Source organism: Canis lupus, chromosome 26, assembly GCF_003254725.2.
Source record: "Canis lupus dingo isolate Sandy chromosome 26, ASM325472v2, whole genome shotgun sequence".
Classification (NCBI taxonomy): Eukaryota; Metazoa; Chordata; class Mammalia; order Carnivora; family Canidae; genus Canis; species Canis lupus.
The window spans coordinates 9,505,516-9,529,346 of NC_064268.1; the positions used below are offsets into that span (position 1 = coordinate 9,505,516).

General features: G+C 42.5%; 1 protein-coding gene across 11 annotated transcripts in view; it reads right to left on the reverse strand.

The window, feature by feature from the left end:
• The window catches only part of ATXN2 (ataxin 2), a 115,220-nt gene extending 100,633 nt beyond the window's left edge, over positions 1-14,587 (reverse strand). For 4 of the 11 annotated variants that reach the window (XM_049101635.1, XM_049101634.1, XM_035706716.2 and 1 more), the window contains exons 1-2: positions 13,697-14,038; positions 12,126-12,185 (exon numbers count right to left, since the gene is read on the reverse strand). In XM_049101635.1, the coding sequence (XP_048957592.1) occupies positions 12,126-12,185; positions 13,697-13,923 (287 nt within the window). In that variant the 5' untranslated portion in view covers positions 13,924-14,038. Of the gene's footprint in view, positions 1-12,125; positions 12,186-13,696; positions 14,204-14,484 lie in introns of those variants that run through there. The other 7 variants (XM_035706714.2, XM_049101633.1, XM_035706717.2 and 4 more) reach the window with 6 other exon arrangements.
• Between the last annotated feature and the right edge of the window lie 9,244 nt (positions 14,588-23,831).

Below are 23,831 nucleotides of genomic sequence, written 5' to 3' on the forward strand. Positions count from 1 at the left end.
AAATTTAACTATGGTATGCCTATAAAACAAACACCATGTTCCTTTTTGAGATGACAGTTTTTCCTTGACAGAGTAAACTCATCGGCCTAACAATGAAACCTAGGCTCATATAGTAAATAAAGAATTTATCACTGGGACACCTGAGTGGCTTAGCAGCTGGGAATCTGCCTTTGGCTCAGGGCATGATCCCAGAGTCCCAGGATCAAGTCCCCCATCCAGCTTCCTGCATGGAGCCTGCTTCTCCCTCTGCCTAGGTCTCTGCCTCTCTCTCTCTCTCTCTCTCTGTCTCATGAATAAATAAATCTTAAAAAAAATTTTTTTACCACTTATCAAGTATGCTAAGTTGTACAAGGCATTTGTCCCTGTCCTTAAGATGCTCTAAACCTAGAAGGCAATGAAAATACAGAAGCTCTTCTAGTTCCAAACAAGTCAGAGCCCAAATAGTTTCTTTTCACCAAAGATGATACATAAATGGCAAGCAAGCATGTGAAAAGAAGTTCAGTATCACCAGGCCTTAAGGAAATGTAAATTCAAACAATGAAATACTACTAGAATGGCTGAAATTAAAGATTAACATACCAATTGTTGCCAAGGAATTAGAGCAATTAATAAATCTCATACACAGCTGAGGGGGAAATACAAAATAGGACAGGACTTTAACAGCTTGGCAATTACTTTTAAAACTGAATGAACACTTGTCATACAACTTAACAATCCTGTATCTATGTACTTAACCAAGAGAAATGAAATCATCATGACCACACAAAATCTGTACACAAATATTCATAGCAGCTTTATTCATAATAGCCAGTAACTGCAAACAACTAACTGTCCAACAACTTCAAGTCCGTCAACTTGATGAACTATGGAGAAGAAACTACTATAACATGCAGTAACACAAATGAATCTCAACGTATAATGCTATATGAGAAAAGCCAATCACAAAAGGCAGCATATGATTCCATTTATAGGACATTCTAAAAAAGACGAAAACTATGATGACAGGAAAAAGATCAGTAATTGCCAGGGTTAGAGGAAGAGGATTGGTAAGAGGCAAAAGGAAACTTTATGTCTGTGAAAATTCAAGAGCTATACACTAGGGCTGCCTGGGTGGCTCAGTTGGTTAAGCATCTGACTCTGGTTCAGGTCATGGTCCCAGGGTCCTGAGATTGAGCGCACCCCCCCCCCCACCCCGTGCCTCCCAATCAGGCTTCCCACTCAGCAGGGAGTCTGCTGTCCTGGCCCTCTTCTTCCTCCCCCTGCTCATGCTCTCTCTCTCTCAATTAAATACATCACCAAAAAAAAAAAAATCAGTTTTTTTTTAAAAAAGAGCTATACAATAAAAAGGGTGAACTTGGGGATCCCTGGGTGGCGCAGTGGTTTAGCGCCTGCCTTTGGCCCAGGGTGCAGTCCTGGAGACCCGGGATCGAATCCCACGTCGGGCTCCCGGTGCATGGGGCCTGTTTCTCCCTCTGCCTGTGTCTCTGCCTCTCTCTGTGTGTGTCTGTCATAAGTAAATAAATAAAATCTAAAAAGAAGAAAAGAAAAGAGAAAAGAGAAAAGAGAAAAGAGAGAAGAGAGAAGAGAGAAGAGAGAAGAGAGAAGAGAGAAGAGAGAAGAGAAGAGAAGAGAAGAGAAGAGAAGAGAAGAGAAGAGAAGAGAAGAGAAGAGAAGAGAAGAAAGTGAAAAATGTTTGGGGGAGATTCCAATGGCTATGGAGTATGAAGAAGTATCTGGACATGGAAACTGGGATGCTTGCTAAGCTACCATCAGCAGATAACCTCTGGTGCCCATTGTATAAAGACTCACCCCGGGCAGCCCGGGTGGCTCAGCGGTTTAGCGCCACCTTCAGCCCAGGGCTGGATCCTGGAGACCCAGGATCGAGTCCCACATCGGGCTCCCTGCATGGAGCCTGCTTCTCCCTCTGCCTGTGTCTCTGCCTCTCTCTCTCTCTCTCTCTCATGAATAAATAAAATCTTAAAAAAAAAAAGACTCACCCCAACTCCTTCTCTAACCACATTTCTTCCCTAAGGCCGAATGAAATCTCAGAATCCTCTACATAACACTCCAATCAATCAGAATTGGCATATACGGTGAAAACTACTTGCCACATAGGATTAGTATTAGAACTGGACAGTCACAGAAGAAACACTGGCAGAAACACTAAGAGAAACTTCATTTAAAAGAACTAAAGAGAGGCACCTATGTGACTCAGTTAAGCATCCAACTCTTGGTTTCAGCTTAGATCATGATCTTGGGGTTCTTGGATCAAGCCCCACATCGGGCCAGGCAGCCAGGCTCTGAGCAAAGTCTGCTTGGGTTCTCGCTCTCCCTCTCCCCCTCTCATATGCATGCTCTCTCAAATAAATCTTTAAAGTTGGGTGGGGTGGGGGGTGGCTGGGTACCACAGTCGGTTGAGCACCCTCTTGGTTTTGGCTCAGGTCCAGATCTCAGGGTCATGCAATCAAGCCCCACATCCAGCTCCACACAGTCTGCTTGAAACTTTTTCTCCTCTGCACTTCCCCCTCCTTCCACGCTTGCTGTAAATAATAAATCTTTTATAAAAAAAAAAAAAAAAGGGGATCCCTGGGTGGCGCAGCGGTTTGGCGCCTGCCTTTGGCCCAGGGCGCGATCCTGGAGACCCGGGATCGAATCCCACATCGGGCTCCCGGTGCATGGAGCCTGCTTCTCCCTCTGCCTGTGTCTCTGCCTCTCTCTCTCTCACTGTGTGCCTATCATAAATAAATTTAAAAAAAAAAAAAAAAAAGAGAGAGAGAGAAGGACTAAAGGGACCTTTTCATTTGAAACATATGTGACAAAAAAACAAAAAAGCGAAAGTAGAGTAGAGCCTTTGCTAAGTGGGAACACTTCAGAAATGATTTTTTTTTTTTTTTTGGATAGGTGAATCTTTTCCTAGATTACTTGAATAAACAACAAATTTTAAAAACAAATCTTAAGAAATGTTACATTTGTATCACTGTATTGTACACCTGAAACTAATATTACATTGTATGTTAACTAACTGGACTTTAAAGAAAAATTTTAAAATGTTATACTAAGAAGAAAAAGGAACAAGATTTTGAAGATAGCTACACAGCTATAGAGAATTCTGACAAATAAGCTCTGTGGCCTTGGTTTCTCCACCTTTAAAGAAAAATGAAAACTAAAATTCCACCAGAGCCACTGCCCAACTCCAAATCTTAGGATTCTAAAATACTGAGTGCTTACTATGTGCCAAGAATGTAATGTAATAAAAATTCAGCACCTCACTTTTTAAGGAAGATATTATTTTCTTTTAAAAAAACATTTAATTATTTGAAAGAGCACAAGAGAGCACATGCACAGGCACAAGCGAACTTGTGTTGGGAGAGGGGCAGAAGGAGAATTACAAGCAGACACCCTGCTGAGCACAGAGCCCACATGGGGGCCCAATCCCAGAACCCCAAAATCATGACCTGAGCTGAAACTAAGAGTCGAACATTCAACCGACTGAGCCACCCTTGTATCCCTTCTCCCTTTATTAGATAAAGAAACTGAGCATAAGAATGAGTGACCTGCCAAAATCATTCAAACAGCTCATCACTTTCTAAGTGCCAATCACTGTTTCAACAGACCGGGACATAGCAGTGAACAAAATCAAGTTTCTGCTCTCAGAGCTTAAATTTTAGTTACCAAGGGATGCACCCTGATTCTAGCCTAGACTAGGGTTACCAGATTTTTAAAAAAGGATGTCCCATTACATTTGAATTTCAGATAAATGATTAATTTTGTCCCATGCAATTTGGGACATATTTATACTTCAGAACTAGTTGATCAGAAATTCAAGTTCTGCTGGGCATCCCATATACATTTTTTTTAACTAAATCTGGAAACCCTACCTGAGACATAACTGCAAAACCCTTCCCCAATCCTTTTACTGCATTTCAGTGCCTAGTCTAAATCAGTGACATTTACTACAACAACAAAACATTAGTTTATATGGCAACACAGTATATATATGTTAACTCAAAAACAGTTCTTGGGACACCTGGGTAGCTCAGCAGTTGAGCAGATGTCTGCCTTAGGCTCAGGGCGTAATCCCAGGGTTAGGCTCTAGTCCCACATCGGGATCCTTATAGGGAGCCTGCCTCTGTCTGTCTCTCATGAATAAATAAATAAAATCTTAAAAAAAAAAAAAAAGTGAGACACCTGGGTGGCTCAGCAGTTGAGTGTCTACCTTTGGCTCAGGGCGTGAGCCTGGGGTCTAGGGATTGGTCCCGCATCGGGCTCACTGCATGGAGCCTGCTTCTCCCTCTGCCTGTGTCTCTGCCTCTCTCTGTGTGTCTCTCATGATTAAATAAATAAAATCTTTAAAAAATAAATAATTTTTAAAAAGTTCTTTACAACAATTTTTACCTCTAACAATGCAATACATTCTAGTATTTATTGTTTTTCACTTTTCTAAAAATGCTCATCATGGTCCACCAAAGTAATTTTTACAACTTATTAAGCAGTCATGACCTACAGTTTGAAAAATATGAAAAACAATTTACCTTTGTGTTGAGTCACTATTATGAGCACATCAACTAACTGCATTATTCTATAAAACAGTAATGCCTCGGATCTTCTAAGGTCCTTAGGGTCTTACGATATACTTTTGAGTATATACCCTATAACCTTAGGGTCAAATGGTATACTTTTGAGTTCTTGTGTCTGTTTTTGACAATTCTCCACTCTCTTAACTTTCTGTGACACCATTATTATTTCTCATTGCTGTCAAGGTTTGCCTCTAAAAAGTTTTACCTTTCTGGAGCATCTGGGTGGCTCAGTTAAGCATCTAACTCTTGATTTCGGCTCAGGTCATAAACTCAGGCATAAGATCAAGCCCCGTGTTGGGGTTCATACTCAGCATAGAGTATGCTAGTCCCTCTCGCTCAGCTTCTCCCTCCTCTCACACTCTTTTTCTCAAATAAATAAATTAACCAAATCTTTAAAAAAATAAATTAAATTAATTAAAATAAAGTTCTACTTTTCTATTTCTGGCAATCCATAAATAAAATGCAAGTTATGGGACGCCTGGGTGGCTCAGTGGTTGAGTACCTGTCCTTGGCTCAGGGCGTGATCCCGGAGTCCTGGGATCAAGTCCCACATTGGGCTCTCTGCGAGGAGCCTGCTTCTCCCTCTGCCTATGTCTCTGCCCCCCCCTCATGAATAAACAAATAAAATATTTTTAAAAAACAAGTTATATAAAATCATGTGTAAAATAAAAGCAAATAAACTCTGAAAAGGCCTTGAAGAGCTCTTCCTTTCTGTAAACTGCACAAGCTTCAGCGTAAAAACCATAGGTCTTTTCCCTACCTAATTACCAAGTGTGTTTCAGGAATGAAAATAGGTAACCACGGCGGGGGGGGGGGGGGGGGGGGGGGGGGCGGCACCTGCATGGCTCAGGTCGTGATCCTGGGCTGAGTCCCACATCAGGCTCCCCACAAGGAGCCTGCTTCTCCCTCTCCCTATGTCTCTGCCTCTCTCTGTGTGTCTCCCATGAATAAATAAAATATTTTTTTTTAATTATTTTTGAGCCCCAAAAGAAAAATGCTTGATTTGGTTCAAAACTAGCCTTTAAAAAAAATAATAATAATAAAAAAAATTTTTTAAATAGCCTTTTCCTTCTTTTTTAACTAAAACTATAAACTAGATTAATTTTGACTATTTACAGGATTACTAAGAATACTGTTTAATGATTCATAAAAGGCAGTAAGAACATAAAGTGGTAATCAAAAATATCTGACCACAGACAAAACTGTTAAATAAAGCCTCTCAAAGCAATACTTTCAAGTACAACATTCTGAAGTTCTTATACGCTTAATAAAAATAAGCCACATTCATTTATAATTGCATCACAGACAAGTTTCATACCACAAACTGATGGGATTTACAAAGAAGCCATTATAGAATGCCATTTTATCTAGTTCCCAAAATGCAGTTAGCTATTAATCATGGCATGAAATTGCTATTTTATAGTCACTTCAAGGTTCACAATATGAGCAACCTACATTAGAATATTTTTAAATCAAAAGAAATTTCAGATTTTCACATGACAACAACTGCAAATAATTTTCAGCAAATAAAATCTATGGTTAATAGTTGTGGCAAATTTTCATAAGCCACCCCAGATTCATCACAATACTAAACCATTAAAAATAATAAAACCAAGGACTTAACATTTAAGTAGATTTCATACCACATATATACATAATCCAAAAAGATAAAGAACTAGACCTCCTACTTAGTTGAGGCAAACTTCAAGGTTACAAAAAGATTCCCTGAAGGTCAAGGACTGTCTGTGGTGGTTGTAGTCTCTAAAATAAAGCATAACCTTGTTTATGTCTATGTCTGTGTTTATTTAAAGAATAAAATTCTACAAATAAGTTGCTTTCAGAACGTCCCCTAACTTCTCAAAGCTTAAGGTTTTTTTCCTTGAATTTTAAGATAAGATTTTCTGTTATTTTTTCCTGCCCTTTCTACAGTTTACGGGGGGGGGGGGGGGGGGTTTATAATGATTTTATTCATTTATTTGGGAGAGAGAATGAGCAAGATACAGAGCACAAGCCAGGGGGAGAGGCAAAGAGAGAGGGAGAAGCAGACTCCCTGCCGAGCAGGGAACCAGATGCACACTCTATCCCAGGACACCACCACCCCCCCCACCCCCATAACCTAAGCCAAAGGCAGAAGCCCAACTGACTGAGCCACCCAGGTGCCCCTAGGGGGAAAACAGTTTAAAAGATAATGGATGCTTTTGAAGCCAAAACAGTATGTACTATATGATTCCATTTTGTTTCTTCTATATATGTTCACAAAAAGTCTGAAAAGATGAGCTCCATACTTCCAACAATAGTTATCTCAAAGGAAAGACTGTGGATGATTTTAAAGGAGACTGGGTTTTGTTTTTCTGATTCTCTGCACTCTTTTCTAAAATGAGTATTTAAGACTTAGGGTTTTTCAAATTATAAGAGAATTTTCATATATAAATGAGGCAGTACCTGTACAAAGACTGTTTATTAATTTCAAGAATAAATCTGTTGAGTCAACATGGATGGGTGTAGAGGGTATTATACTAAGTGAAAATAAGTCAGACTAAGAAAGACAAATACCATATGATTCCACTCTTAACATGAAATCTTTAAAAAAATGAACAAAAAGCATAATCAGAACTATAAATACAAAAAAGTGGTAGTTGCAGAGGTGGGGAGCAAAATGGGTGAAGGGAAGAGGGAGATAAAATCAGTCACAAGAATAAAAAGCAGAGCATAAGGAAAAGTCAAGATATTTTAATAATGATGTAATGGGACAGGTGACAGCTATACTTGTGGTAAACGTAGCATAATGCATAAACTTGTCCAATCCCTAGCTTGTTTACCTCAAACTAATGTAACATTATTTGTCAATTATACTCACAAAAATAAGAAAGGTTAAAAATGAAATAAAATAAATAAATTTGTTCTGGACACCGGCTCAAGTACATCTCTCATCTCCATTATACTACAGGCTGCTTAAGATCCGCTGAAGTTGGGATCCCTGGGTGGCGCAGCGGTTTGGCGCCTGCCTTTGGCCCAGGGCGCGATCCTGGAGACCCGGGATTGAATCCCACGTCGGGCTCCCGGTGCATGGAGCCTGCTTCTCCCTCTGCCTGTGTCTCTGCCTCTCTCTCTCTCTCTCTCTGTGACTATCATAAATAAATAAAAATTAAAAAAAAAAAAAAAAAAAAAGATCCGCTGAAGTTCCACAACCATGTTCTATACATATTTTCATGTCACAGCGTCCAAAATTTTATATATATGTTATATATATGAGACATAAAAATCTCTTGAATTAATTGGTGTTTTAAATAACAGAAAAGTGGTTTATGACACCACTGCCTACAAAATTACAAATCTGCTTTGTTTGGCAAGCACCTCAATGGAGACTACTACTATTCTACGTAGAACATTTATCTTCAAAAGTAGAATAAAGTCTTTTTGAGTAGAAAATATACTTCGAGGATATCAAAAAACACATTAAGATACAGTTCAACCTACTTCCAATCATAGGTAATGCTAACAAAGGTTATGCGTTCAAAGTGCCTAATTACAAATTGAAGATTTAGATGCTACAACCTTTCAAAGGCTTGATACCAGCTTCACATTCACTGTTGAGTAAATTTCCTGATAAAAACATCTCTATTTTTGAGGTCTAACATCTAAGCAGGCAAAAAGACCTCAAGAGGAAAGAGCATCCTACTTTTATTTTAGTAACACTCTTGCTACAACATGAAAAAAGACCACTGTATTGACCTCTTAAAACTGTGGTGTGTTAACAGTCATAGATGACCCAGATGTGCTTCAAAAGCAAAAACAAGTACTTTCACTTAAAAACCAACAGTAACAGGTAGGCCTGTTAATAAGCTATTTATATTGCAGCTGAAGTCACAATCATTTGAAATAGCTACAAAAACAGGATTTTGTTCAGGCTCAACTTTTTATATATCAAAATGCAATCACTATCTATCCAAAACAGAAAATTACAATTCCAGGAAAAAAATCTTCTAAAAATTTAAAATCCTTTTCAAGGTATAGAAACACACTTTGCCATGGTGAAAGTAAATTCTAACACAGCTGTCGCTTACACAGGGGGAAAAAGAAAAAAATAGATCTTCCCTTAAGTTGAAACATATGGCTATTAAGTAGCTATGATATAACTTCCCCTGCATAAAATTTGTAAAATTTTAACTCTAATTAGACTCGGAAAATACAAACTTACATTTCACCAAAAAAGGAACACCATGACTGACACCATGAACGTTTTTGACTTCTCAAAATACAAAATCCTTAAACAACTACAGGATTACTTTTTTTGACAAAGATTCGATGTAGGTTTTTGCCCCATCTTAAGAAGTGTATTTTCTGGGCAGTCCCAGTGGCGCAGCGGTTTAGTGCAGCCTGCAGCCCAGGGTGTGATCCTGGAGACATGGGATCAAGTCCAACGTCAGGCTCCCTGCATGGAGCCTGCTTCTCCCTCTGCCTGTGTGTCTCTGTTTCTCTCTCTCTCTGTGTCTGTCATGAATAAATAAAATCTTTAAAAAAAAAGAAGTGTATTTTCTCTAGGTACTTAGGATGAAAATTAATTCAATTAGGTAAAAATATGTAAGCTCAATAGAAAAACAAAAATGTATATTTTTTAATAGTCATCAACAGCTTACTTCTGATGACCTCAACATCAATTAATTTTTTTGGTCCGACTGCAAATATTATCATCAATACCCACATAAAAAAATTATAGATGATAAAAGTTTAAACCTTATAAACTACAAATGGGGCCGTATGACTCATTAGTGTAAAGAAAAAGCAAATGACTAACAATCTCACCAACAAAACTTTGCTCAAATGTTACCTCTCAAAGAAGCCTCCCCAACCCATTTAAAATTGTAACCCACTCCCTTCCCCCACATTCCCCATATTATACCCTTAATCTGCTCTCCTCTAATCCCACAGCTCCTACCTAATATTATATATAGTTGGCTAATTTAAGGTCTTGTTTATTGTCTAGCTCATCATGTTAGAATGGAAACACCAGGAGAGCAGCTATCTTTATTTATTGGTATGTCCCAAGCCCTTGTAACTGCCTGTACACAGATTTTCAATAAATTTATGTGTTCAATGACGTCGATGTTTTAGGCTTTTCTAGAAGATACTTAAAGAAATGAATGTCTCACATTTAAGTGAAAACGTAATGAAACTTATACTAAATTGCAACAGAATTTCCAAGTTGCAATGAATGCCTTAAGAGAAAGAAGAGAAGTACTAAGCTGAAAATGACTAAAATAAGAAGTTTTTATTCACATTTAATGCTGCATCCAGGGGCGCCTGAGTGGCTCAGTTGGTTAAGCATCTGCCTTCAGATGGGCACATGATCCCAGGGTCTTGGGATGGAGCCCCATATCAAACTCTCTTGCTCTCTCTCTCTCTCTCTCTCAAAAAATAAAAATAAAATAAATGAAAAAGTTTTAAAAATCCTGCATCCAAAAAAATTCTAATGTATTACTTAGGATTAACAACAGGTAAAAGAATTGGGTAGACCCATTATTTCTTTAAATAGGGAAGGGAACGTGGTAGGGGAAGAGATATGGGTTAACCAGCGATAATTCCCAACAATGCCATGAAATTATATGAAAGTTAACAAAAATAACTTGGTCACAGGCTAACACAGGCTAATAAAAAATACTTTTATTTTTAATTTTTTTTTAAAATTTATTTATGATAGTCACACAGAGAGAGAGAGAGAATCAGAGACATAGGCAGAGGGAGAAGCAGGCTCCATGCACCGGGAGCCCGACGTGGGACTCGATCCCGGGTCTCCAGGATCACGCCCTGGGCCAAAGGCAGGCGCCAAACTGCTGCGCCACCCAGGGATCCCAAAAAATACTTTTAGATGAATGAGGGAGATTAACAACAAGCTTCAGAGCAAGTTTCTCAGGACTTTCATTACTCTACTTAGTAAAAGTATGAGCACAATAGTTAAACCATGTATCCTCATTAGTGTTAACAGTTACTGTTTTCAAAGCATCTTCCCTTATATTATTTCATTAAGTCCTCAGAGAAACCAAAATCAAACTCAAAGTATAAATAATCAGGTAGCTAACAAAAGCACTTAATAATGTATTCACTTGACAGTAAGTACAACTTTTCCCTTAAAAATCCCCCACAGTGTTTGACAAAGGAACCATTCTATAGAAAAGCCACCTTCTTGGCAATGGAAACTAATACAAGTCTTCTGAAGAGTAATATGGCACAGCTAGCAAGAACATAAAAATCTTGAAGCCCTTTGACCTAGTAAAACCACTCCTGGGAACTTTCTCTAAAGCAATAATTAGACTAAAACCAAAAACTATTAGTATAAAGATGTTTACTGCACCACTATCTACAATAGTAAAGATGTGTAAGCCTAAACCCCAATAATAGAAGAATGGTTAACCAAAAAACCTTTAAAAAATTGTAATACAATGCTAAAAAAGAAAAAGAAAAAATAACCACAAAATAACATACACATAAAAAAGAAAAGGTAAAAGGCAAAAATAAAAATTGGATTAACAGACTTTAATATTATGGGTATGTTGTTCATAGAGAAAACAGCCACCTTCTAAAACATATGCGATAATTTAAGGCAGAATAAGTTTTTAAAAGCCATGAAAATCCACTATTAAAAAAAAAAAGTCAAACATGATGAAATGTTACAGAAGACAGGTGAATTTCTAGACTTTCAAGAATATTTTACTACTCTAAACACATCAAAACCGATGCTGCATTTTCTTTCTTTACCCTTAGCCCCAGAAACTTATTTTAATTGCTGATGTACACCAACATATGTGAGGAGACAGGAAGCTCTAGAAATTGTAACCAGTTTACAAAGAACCCAGGAGCAGGGGTTCAAAATCCAAAGGAATTCTCAGGTACATTAAAAATCTACAGAAAAATAAAAGTATACGTTATACGAATCCAATAAACAGAACTTCACATATCTATCAAAAAGAATAAGGGCCAGAGTTTATGTCTCAAAGAAAAGAACCTAAAGCAAGGAAAAATTTAAATTAACGTTAAATGTTTATAAAGCTTCAAAGAACAGAAAAAGATCTTTGGTACTAAAACATCCCAAATATTTTTGATCACTCAAGCCAGTCTGGAACAAATTGTTTACTCTAATTTTTAAGCCTAAGGAGAGCCAATGCAACTTAAAAGCCCAAGTTTTAATTTTTATTTGAACAAGTTGGATATATCTGCCAAATTTCTGATACCTAAGAAGAAAAAAACGTGGATCCTTTTCTATAAAAATTATGTACAAAATCTTTCCTTTTTTCACTGGATGGCACTGAAAAACGGATACTGAAGTTACAGAATCCTAAATATAAAAAGCTGGGAAAATAAGCAGTTTATCTGAACTAGTTGAGCAAGGTTAACATTTGTGGGTGGTTCAGAGAAGGGGCAACCGTGGAGGGGAGGTAGGGTAGAAGTAAAAAAAAAAAAAAAACAAAAACAAAAAACAAAAACAAAAAACCACAATGTTCGCCCTTCCCCCTTGAAAGCAGCAGAATTCCTTAAAAATCAGCTCTGATCTACCTTGACCGATAACTTCTCTTGCCACAAATGAAGATTCTTTGGAAATAGACTGCTGAAAACCTGTTTTCAAAAAAAAAAAAAACCTCACTGCATGAAAAAGTAAAAATAGAAAAATCTCCTTATCCCACCTTCTAAAGCCCAGGATGTCTATTTCAGGAAGACCCTCGTCATTGACTCTGCCAACCCCGCCTAGGCCTAAGGGAGGCAAGGCAGTGCAGGCAACACGGATGGGCTCGGGGCACAGGAGAAACGGACTTGCGTGCCCTTGGTGAGTTCTGCCGGCACTCCCCAAGTTAAGGACACTGGCCACAATGGAATGGAGTCTATTGACATTTGCTGCCCCGTTTGAACACTAAGCATTTTCTTAGTTCGTGAAATACGAACTGACAACCACCCCCCCACACACAAACACACACCCCCAACAGGCCTTCCCGCACAAACACACCCTCCAGAATCAGACTCGGTTAGCGGAGACAACACAGGGCCCCCAATCCCCACCAGAAACCTAGGTTTATGGGGGGAAAGGAGACGACGCAAACACCTGCATCTCTGCCTTCAGGAACCCCACCCCCCCTTGAAATTTTAAAAACTGGGGCGGGGGTTGGGGAAAATGCGCAGCGTGCCCGCTCCTTGCCACCACCATCCCTCTGCGTCCCCGCTCTAGCCTGGACTTCTGACGCACGCCTGGGTCCGGCCCTTGCCCACCACGATTCAGAGGCGCCTTCTCCTCCGCGGCCTCGGAACAGCAATGCGGATCGGCCACCACCCGCGGCGGACAGGCCTTGCGGGGGAAGGAGGGAGGCCGGGAGGGGGCCGGGCACTCCCCACCCCTTCCTCAGGTGGGGGAGGGCGGAACGCTGCGGGAGACTGCACAGAGCCTGACGATTCCAGGAGTTCCGGAGCCCCCGCCGCCGCCGCCGCCGCCTCATTTAAGTGGGGAGCCACCGCAATCCCGTTCTTCGATCCTTCCCAGGGCAGGGGAATCGGGTGGTTACGGACACTGGACGGACCCCCAAGGATTCCAGATGAGCCCGGCGGCTGCCCCTTTAACGGACAGGGGGGACGCTGCCCTAACTTTCCCCCTCCCTCGTTATTCCCCAAAAGGGGAGTTGGCAAGTTTCGGGAGACTGAACCAAAACCTAAAGACCATTCCAGGTTAATATTTAAACGAGGGGTGAGGGCGCTGCCCAAACATCCCCTCCATGTTGGGGTTAGAGGAGGAACGGGAGCTGACAATCGGTGAGACCTGTGAATCCCTCCCGAACACTCCAACGGAGAGGGGGAGGCTGCCCAGTCCTTCCATCTTGACCGTTTGGGGGAGGGGGTGGGGATGTTGCAGGAGGCTGGACACGACCTGACATTCCCAGAGAGATCCCGTAGCACCCCCCACCCCAAATCCCCGGGCTCTGGAGGGGAGTGGGGAGTCCCCCCCCCCACTGCGGGCCCCCAACCCACCCCACCAAGCCGGCCGGCCGCGGGGCGGGGACGACCGAGTGGGCCGCGGGGGAGGGGACGCGAGGCCCGGGCTCGTGCAGGCCCGGAGCGGAGGGGGGCTGGGGCGCGACACCCACCTGCCCAGGCCGGGCCGCCCGCCGCCTGCGCTCGCCGCCGCCGCCGCCGCCGCCGAGGAGGAAGCCACTGCCGAGGAGGACGAGACCGAGGACGGCGGCGGCGCGGCGGCGGGCGACGTGAGAAGGCCGCCGCTGCCGCCGGGCTTACGAGCACTGGCGGCCGCGGACGGCGGCTGCGGCTGCTGCGGCGGCTGCTGCTGCTGCTGTTGCTGAGGCTTCAGCGACATGGTGAGGGGCCCATACACCGACCCGCACGCCGGGCGGGGACAGCCGGGAGCCGGGCGCGCCGAGGAGACGCCGGAGCGCGGCGGGGACGCGCGGGCGCCGAGCGGGGAGGCGCGGGATGGCGCGGCCGGGGGGGCGCCCGGGCCGGCGAGGGGGAGAAGGAGGACGACGAAAGGGCGGGGAGGCCCGCCGAAACCGAGGAGCCTCCGGGAGCCGGGCAGGGACGCGCCGCCGCCGTTGCCGTTGCTACCAAAACAGTCTGAGGCGGAGGGAGGCGAGCGCTGCCCGGAGGGAGGGGGGCCGGGGCCGGGCGGGGGAGGGGCGGCGGAGGGATACGGGCCCGGAGCCGCGCCGCCGCCGCCGCCGCCCCGCCCGCCCCGCCGCGCCGGCCGCGGGAGCGAGCGCCGCCCGGGCCACCTGGCCGCGGCGAAGCGGCGTGGTTCGATGGCCGCCGCGGGGCCCCGAGGAGCTGCGGCCGCCGAGCGCATCGGGGGTCTGCCACGCAAGAGGCGCCGCGTGGCGATGCCGGGTGGGCGCGGTGGTGCGGCACGGGGACTCTTTACCGGAAGTCGGAAGGGTCGGACGGAAGCAGAACGTGAGACGACCCCGAGGCCGGGAGGGACACGTGAGGAGCGGGCGCCGCGCTGGGCCGAGTTCGCCGGGGTCGGGTGAGGGCCCGGCGGCCGGCCCTGCCCAGATCCGCCCTCGCCGAGGCGGGTCTGCCCTTCGGGAGGGCGTGTCTGTGTTCGCCCTCAGGGCAGGCCTAGTTTAGAGGACGGGAGGGGAACGTTTTCTCCCGCCCCCCAGTGATCCTTCGGCGTCCTCTAACCGCTGGGAGAGCCCGTGTTTACCCCCACCTGATGCCACCTCGAACGTGGACCGCGAGTGCCTCCAGGGCGAAGACGGTCGTGCTACGTAAGAAGCATCTAGAACACAAGCGTCCCGTAGTTGTCTTTGTGTCCCCAGCACCTGGCACACAGTAGGCCCTCGCCGCGTCAGTGGATGGGTCTAAAGGCAATCCTTTTGGGTTTTTTTTGTTTGTTTGTTTTTTCCCTGCCGAGACTAACAGGGTTGGTTGGAATCGAGCAACCTCCTGGAGCCACCTACATCTGGTTACCTTTTCCCCACTTTTTCCACCCCAGCGACACAGTAGCCAGAAAACTTGGGTATCTGACCTTCATTTGAACCCATTTTCCCTCACTTGAACTTCTTTTTCCTCATTCATGAGACTCAAAAGGAAATGTACGTGATTGGTAGAGCTCTGTATAATGGGGTCTCCCTTGGCGAAGACCGAACAGACCTCACAAGAATGTGCGAACTTCAGACCTTGGCCCCTTCGGAAGTTTTACTTTAACTTAGATTGCTAGCCAGCACAGTAGTGCGTTTTTTAAATGTGTTGCAATTAAACAGGAAGCAAGTAGGGTTGTTTTGGGTTTTTTGTATTTTGGTTTTTGTTTTGTTTTGTTTTAGCCAAGAATCGAAGTTTTCTTGTTTTTTGGTTTAGTTTTTTAAGTAAAACTATTTAAGGAAATGATGGGGTTGGGGGGACCACCAAAATTCCCTTCAGTCTAAGCAAAAGTGTCAGATAGAGGTAAAGACACAGAAAAACTTGGAGAATGATTAAACCACAAGTCTCCAGTAGCCAAATTTAAATTAATCTCCTACATAGTCCAGGCAAAAATTATCATAATTCTGCAAATACGTGGAAAGTAGGAAATTAGCTTTATTTCCTATCTGGGGTAAAAAGAAGGATGAGAAGAAAAAGATGGGATCCCTGGGTGGCTCCACGGTTTAGCGCCTGCCTTCTGCCCCAGGGCGTGATCCTGGAGTCCTGGATAGGGTCCGACGTCAGGCTCCCAGCATGGAGCCTGCTGCCCCTCTCTCTCTCTCTCTCTCTCTCTCTCTGCATCTCTCATGAATAAATAAAATCTTTCTAAAAAGAGAGAAGAAGAAAAAAAAGTCTTTTAAACCAACAGTTGCAAAATCCTTTAAAAATTAACCCAAAGGAAATCGAGGTTAGAAAACCAGATGAGAGGGATGCCTGGGTGGCTCAGTCCATTAAGCCTCTGCCTTCAGCTCAGGTCATGATCTCAGAGCCCTGGAATCGAGCCCTGAGCCCCGTGTGGGGCTCCCTGCTCAGCTGCGGGTCTGCTGCTCCTCTTCTCTCTCTGCCCCTCCCCCCTTTCACATTCTCTCTCTCTCTCTCTCTCTCTCTCTCAAAATCTTAAAAAGAAAAAAGGACCATAATAAGGGCACCTAGGGGGCTGAGTGGGTTAAGCATCTGCCTTCAGCTCAAGTCTCGACCCCAGGGTCCTGCGACTGAACACCATATTAGGCTTTCTGCTCAGCAGAGAGCCTGCTTCTTCCTCACCCTGCCCTGCCATTACCCCTGCTGGTGCCCTCTTAAAAAAATAAAAAAGAAAGAAAAGAAGGACCATAATAGGAATATAATCAACTTTGGTTTAATGGTTTTAACCATATCTGGAACCAAGATCCCAGAATTCAATCTTAGGAACAAACTGCAGACAGGTAGAAGATAGAAGTGGAATAAGAAAACCTGAAGCTGATAACTAAACTGGATTTCATTTAGGCTGAGAAAGTTTTTACCATCATTGAAAATATATTTAGCAATTTACTGACATATAATTTACAAATTACAGAATTTATCCATTTTGTATACAATTCAATGATTCTCAGTAAATTCAGAGTTATGCAACCATCACCATTAATTTCAGAGCATTTCCATCACCCCAAAAGGATCCTTATACTCAACCCCAACTACCACTAATCTACTTTCAATGAATTTATCTACTGTAGACATTTCACGTAAATGGACTCTAACAATAAGTGGTCTTTGCCGTCTTTCACTTAGCATATGTTAGTGTTTTGGAGGTTAATCTATGTCCTAGCATGTATCAATGTTTCATTACTTATTATCACTGAGTAGTATTCCGTTGTATGGACATATCATATTTTGTGTATCTACTCACCAGTTGGTGGACCTTTAGATTGTTTCAAGTTTGGGGCTATTATAAATAATGCTGCTATGAACGTTTTTGTAAACATATGTCTTCATGTGGTTATATGTTTTTGTTTCTCTTGAGCAGATGCTTAGTAATGGAATGTTGGCAGGTCTGGTAAATTTATATTTTTAACTTTTTAAAAATTTTTTTTTAATTTTTTTTTATTTATTTATGATAGTTAGAGAGAGAGAGGCAGAGACACAGGCAGAGGGAGAAGCAGGCTCCATGCACCGGGAGCCCGATGTGGGATTCGATCCCGGGTCTCCAGAATCGCGCCCTGGGCCAAAGGCAGGTGCCAAACCGCTGCGCCACCCAGGGATCCCATATTTTTAACTTTTTAAAGATAGTACAAAACTCTTTTCCAAAGTGATTGCCATTTTACATCCACATCTGGAATGGTTAAGGGTTTATCATTAAAATCTCTTTTTTTTTTAAGATTTTATTTATTTATTTGACAGAGGGCACACAAGTGCAAAGGAAGGAGGAGCTACAGAGGGAGAAGCAGGCTACACAGTGAGCAGGTAGCCTGATGCAGGGCTTGATCCCAGGACCCTGAGATCATGACCCAAGCTGAAGGTAGCTGCTCAACCAACTGAGCCACTGAGCCACTGAGGCACCCCTCTGCTTTTATATTAAAATGGAAACCAAGATGTGCAGCCCGGGTGGCTCAGCAGTTTAGCGCCTGCCTACAGCCCAGGGCGTGATCCTGGAGACCGGGGATTGAGTCCCACATCGGGCTCCCTGCATGGAGCCTGCTTCTCCCTCTGCCTGTGTCTCTGCCTCTCTCTCTCTCTCTCTCTCTCTCTCTGTCTCTGTCTCTGTCTCTATGAATAAATAAATAAATAAATAAATAAATAAATAAATAAATAAATAAATCTTTAAAAAAAAATAAAATGGAAACCAAGAGAATCTCTACTGTGGAGTCTATTCTGTACACACACCCCTGTTTTCTTTGGCAAAGGATGATCACCACCCAAAACCAAAAAATGTTTTATTGCAAGCCCTTCATCTCCATTCTAGACATCTAAAGATGTGGCTATTTAATAGCAACTGTGACATCAGAGGGGTCTAGCTTTAAATGCAAATGCCAGGATCGTGAACCTTTCAACAAAATTGTGTATGGGGCAGCTGGGTGGCTCAGTTGGTTAAGCATCCCACTTTTTTTTTTCTTTATTCTTGAAAGACACAGGGAGAAAGATAAGAGACATAGATAGAGGAGGAAGCACACTTCTCGCAGGGAGCCCAATGCAAGACTCAATCTTAGGACCCCGGGATCACAACCTGAGCTGAAGGCAGACGCTCAATTACTCAGCCACCCAGGTGTCCCAAGCATCTGACTCTTGGTATCAGCTCAGGTCATGATCTCAGGATCTTGGGGGTCAAGCCTCACATCAGGCTCTGTGCTCAGCAGCCAGGGAGTGGGGGGAGTGCATTTGAGATTCTCTCTCTTCCTCTGCCCCTCCCTGCCCCACTTGCATGCATGTGTTTATTTTAAAATAAATAAATCTTTAAAAAAAAAACGATGTGGTAGGCAGCCTATAGGACCACCCTATATGATCCTGTTTTCTTGGCAGTCAGACCCTGTGAAATCCCCACCAAGTGACAATGAGCTGACCTAGTGGCTTCCTTCCAACAAAAAGTTTGAAAAAAATTTGAGTTTCCACTTCCAAGATTAGGTTATAAAAGGACTGTGGCTTTTATTTTGGACTGCCTTCTCTCACTCACTTTTTTGAAGAAGCCTCCATGGCAAGGAATTATCCACAAGCACACCAGTAAGGACCTGATGGCTGCCAACGCGGTGTGGTCTGGTCGAGCTTGGAAGTGATTCATCACCCAGTCAAGGCTTGATGTGGCTGCAGCCCTGATCAAAGCACCTTAATAGGCTTTGTTAGAGCCCCTGAGTTAGAGGTGCTCAGCTTAGCCACATCAAAATCCCAGCCCTTTTGTTGTTTTAGTCAATAAATTCTGGGGTAATTTGTCATGCAGCAAAAGACATGATGACCCCCCCCAAAAAAAAAACCTGTATTTCCTATGATTTCCACATGTGTTAAGAATTCTTTTTTTTTAATTATTTTATTTTATTTTTTTATTTTATTTTATTTTATTTTATTTTATTTTATTTTATTTTATTTTATTTTATTTTATTTTATTTTATTTATGATAGGCACACAGTGAGAGAGAGAGAGAGGCAGAGACATAGGCAGAAAGAGAAGCGGGCTTCCTACGGAGAGCCTAATGCAGGACTCCATCCCAGGACCCCAGGATCATGACCTGAGCCAAAGGCAGAAACAACCAGTGAGCCACCCAGGTGCCCCTTCAGAATTCTTTAAAGAGGCACCTGGCTAGCTCAGTGGGAGTATGTAACTCTTGATCTTGGGGTTGTAAGTTCAGGCCCCCTGTTGAGTATAGAGATGACTTAAAATCTTTAAGATGCACCTGAATAGCTCAGTCAGTTAAGTGTCAGCCTTGGGCTCAGATTGTGATCCTGGGGGTCCTACAATGGGCTCCCTGCTCGCCCGGAGTCTGCTTCTTCTGCCCTTACCCCCACTTGTGCACACATGTGCGCTCGCTCTCAAAAAAAATTTTTTTTAAGATAAAATCTTTAAAATTAAAAAAAGAATTATTTAAAGACAAATACTGAAATCAGAATATTATAACCAATAGAATTTAAATTTTTGAATGCTGGGGATCCCTGGGTGGCTCAGCGGTTTGGCGCCTGCCTTTGGCCCAGGGCGAGATCCTGGAGACCTGGGATCAAGTCCATTGGGCTCCCGGCATGGAGCCTGTTTCTCCCTCTTCCTGTGTCTCTGCCTCTCTCTGTGTGTCTTTCATGAATGAATAAATAAATAAAATCTTAAAAATTAATTAATTAATTAATTAATTTTTTGAATGCTTCCTAAGTGATTTTTAGGCAGCCGTTTAAACCAAACCAACAAGTGTCACCGGAGAGTTGTCATCAAAGGTAATGAAGAACATTGTTCTGAAAGAGTTCTGACATTGAGAAATATTACTTAAATTTAAACTTCAAAAAAGAGTTGTGGCCATTTTGACCACTATTTCAGAAATGAAGAAAGTGTCAAGTGAGGAAGCATATAAAGACTTTCAAAGTTGGGAACCTAGTTCTGTGAAATCCATACTTGCTTTCTTCAGTGACCCTTCAGTCACTTCAGAGCCTTCAGTGATCTTCAGTGACCCTTCAGCAAGCCACATGGCCCTTTAATTTTTATCACTTCAATGGTTAATCAAGTCTGAGCATTTGGGGATGAAAAACGGATGTAGCCATGCAAAGCTGAAATGCAAAGAATGATTTTCTGTTTCTCAGTACAGCAGCATACATCAGATGATCCAGTATTTCCAGCAATTCATTTTTCTCCAATCATTACTTTTCAACGCTCTTCATTTGATCATGTTTAATGTATGATGATACATTATTCACTCAATACTCTTGATTTCACTTTCAAAAGCATGAAAATTAATTCAAATCAAAACTAACATGCACCCCCCAAGTCCATCCTCTTCAAGTTTTTGCATAGATCAATCTTCATTTAAAAAAAAAAAAAGAGCAGATGTAATTTCAAAAATAGGACCATGGCTAATTAAACCAGTGTTTTTTTCTAACCATGGTTACTCAGAATTCTTAGAGGCTAATCTATTTGTAGACACTCCAGGAATCCCAAAAGACTAAAGCAATAAAAAAAGATTTCATGTACGGTGTGGAGCCCTTCCAGGAGGGCATTATTTATACACCTTGTGTGCAAAATAACAACTTTCCCATAGGTTTGAAAAAACTTGTGTGTGTGGGGGGGGGGTGACAAAATAGTAGGGAACAACAGGAACATTATCTGAAAAGCTTTTAAATGAGTCTTTCCTCCACACAAGCACACTCTGGTTGTTAAGTTGCTCATTTTGTGTTACCTTGTGGAACAGAATAATGATGCGGTGACATTATTCACGAAGCAAAAGCTGGATGTCAGCTGAAATAGACACAGAATTCTTTATTTTTCAGTGGAAATGCCTGTGCTGTGCAGAGCCAGAAATTTAAAGAAACGCAGCCTTTTGTTTTTCCTCATTCTCTCTTTTTTTGTTTTCACTCGCCCCCTATTTTGGGTGAATTTTGTGGGCAGCTTGTTCCAGGGGCCACAGATTTATGGAAACCCAGAGATTTGAAGCATGCACCATGTGGAGAATGCAGGAGGGGATTTAAAATGGTTGTGTGCAGCACTGGTGACAGCTGAAGTGGCCATTAGCATAGGATCTTGTTAAGTTTGCTACAAGATACTGGGAACCCTACAGCGGAACCCCCAGAGGGATCAGACTATAATTAATACTAGCATTGCTGACCTATCATCTTAGAATAAAGACTTGGATTCTTGTCTCAGAGTGGAGTCAGATATGGGCTTACCAATCCTCACTGTCTTGCTTAAGCCCCTATATTATCAAAACTATTTATTTTCCGTAAGGTAGGCCAGGACTAGAGAACAAGAATGATAACAATTGCAGGCCCTTTTACAGCATTCACTATGGGCCAGCTCTACTCTAACTGCTTTCTACATAATAACTCACTCACTTAATCCTCACAATACCCACTGATTCTCAATGGAAGGGGAGAGTTTTGCGCTCTCAGAGGACAGTTGGAAATCTCTAGAGATATTGTTAATTGTCACAATTGAAGAGAAAATGCTACTGGCATCTTGTGAATGAGGCCCCCACCCACCACCACCACCAAGAATTATCCAGCTCCAAATGTGAATAGTACCAAGATTGGTTGAGAAAACCTGCATAACCCTATGAAGTAGATAGGATTATTAGTCCCATGTGACAGATGGGGAGACTGAGGCACAAAAAGGTTAAGTCATTTTGCCTAAGGTCACATTCATTAAATGTTAGAGCTAGCAGGTCATGATCTTAGGAACCTGGGGTCAAGCCCTGTATAGGCTCCCCACTGGGTGCAGAGTCTGCTTCTCCCTCTGCACTTCCCCTGACTTGTACTTACTCTCTCTCAAATAAATCTTTTTTTAAGAAGATGTTTTTTAATTTATTTGAGAGAGAGAGCACACAGAGGGAGAGGGAGAAGACTCCTCCGTGAGCAGAGAGCCCAACTCAGAGCTCGACCCCAGGATCATGACTTGAGCTGAAGGCAGACACTTAACTGACTGAGCCACCCAGGCACCTTCAAATAAATAAAATCTTTAAAAATAAAATAGGGCCACCTGGGTGGCTCAGTGGTTGAGTGTCTTCCTTTGGCTCAGGTCATGATCCCAGGGTCCTAGGATAGAGTTCCACATCGGGCTCCCCACAAGGAGCCTACTTCTCCCTCTGCCTGTGTCTCTGCCTCTCTCTGTGTCTCTCATGAATAAATAAAATCTTAATAAAATAAAATAAGTTAGAGATAGGATTTGAACCCAGGCAGTCTGTGTATAATGATTTGGTCCCTAAACCACTTTACCATATAAAAATAGTGAAAGTCTGAGTGGGCTCTGGGAAAAACAAACACCCCTTCTTGTTTTCATCAAATGCAAGGTTCTAGTGACCTGGCACCCCATCGACTGCCTGTTGCTTGATTAGAGAGGTGACAAATGTAAAAGTCACCATCTACAGCGGCAGAGCCTGTCAAAACTAAAAGTGCACCTTTCCTTTGGCCCAACAAAGGTGAAGAGATGAATACACAATAATCACTGCAATGTTGTTTGGAACAGAGAATAGAAGCCCCATCCGCAGGGAGAAGTTAAATGCCTTATAGGGTATCCCAAATGCAGTGGAATATGGAATATTCTCAGCTGTTCAGTGAGAAAGAGGTAGATCTTTATTTACACTGATCTGAAAGGATCTTGAAAAACCTCTTATGTTTAGGGGCACCTGGGTGGCTCAGTGGTTGATCATCTGCCTTCGGCTCAGGGCGTGATCCTGGGGTCCTGGGGACTAGTCCCACATCAGACTCCCAGGCTCCCCAGCAGGGAGCCTACTTCTTCCTCAGCCTATGTCTCTGTGTCTCTCATGAATAAATAAATGAAACCTCAAAAAAAAAAAAGCGGTGGTTTCAAAAAAAGAGAAAAATGATAACCGTGGAAGATGAAAAATTAATTCACTGAATTGTGAGAACCGCTTCACAATGTCTACGTAGATCAAATCATCATGTTATATACTTTAAATATATACATTTTTCCTTGCCAATTATATTTCAGTAAAGCTGAGGGAAAACTTGTTAAGCCAAAAAGCAGAAAAATGAAAAATAAAATAATAGAACAATAAATAAATAAATGTGTAGATTAAAAAAATAAAAAAAATAAATGTGTAGATTATTTTGTATGGCATACACCTACTTGGGCTAAACAAAAGGAAAGTATGTGTGACTATATATATGTATTTTTAAACTGTATATATGCATACATCTAGATTAGATGGGGCACAAAAAAAACAATACTAGGAGGCTAGGGAGGAGGAAGAGGTTTTTGCTATATACCTTTTGCACTGTTTGAAAATTTATTTTTGGAAATTTATTTTACCCTGTGCAGATATTACCTTTATTTAAAAAAATAGAATGTTAGGGCATTGGTAAGAGTAACTACTGTTTATACAACACTTCATGGCTCCTAAAGGGCTTTTATTTGTAGGATTTCCTTTGGCGTTCACCCCATTGTAGAAGTGGTGACACGAGTAGTGGCCTGAGCCACCCGAAGTTACTCACCACTGACTCCCTCACATACTTCCCTTCCCTGTTTTCCCAAAGTAAGATCAATTACTGTCCATACTACTTTAATTTTGTTTTATTCCACCACAAACTGTCATTCTCAACCTCTAGGCAGTAAATCCTGATTCCCATAGGAAAAAAGGGCCAGTTTCAGAAACTTTTCACACACACACACACACACACACACACACTGCCTCCA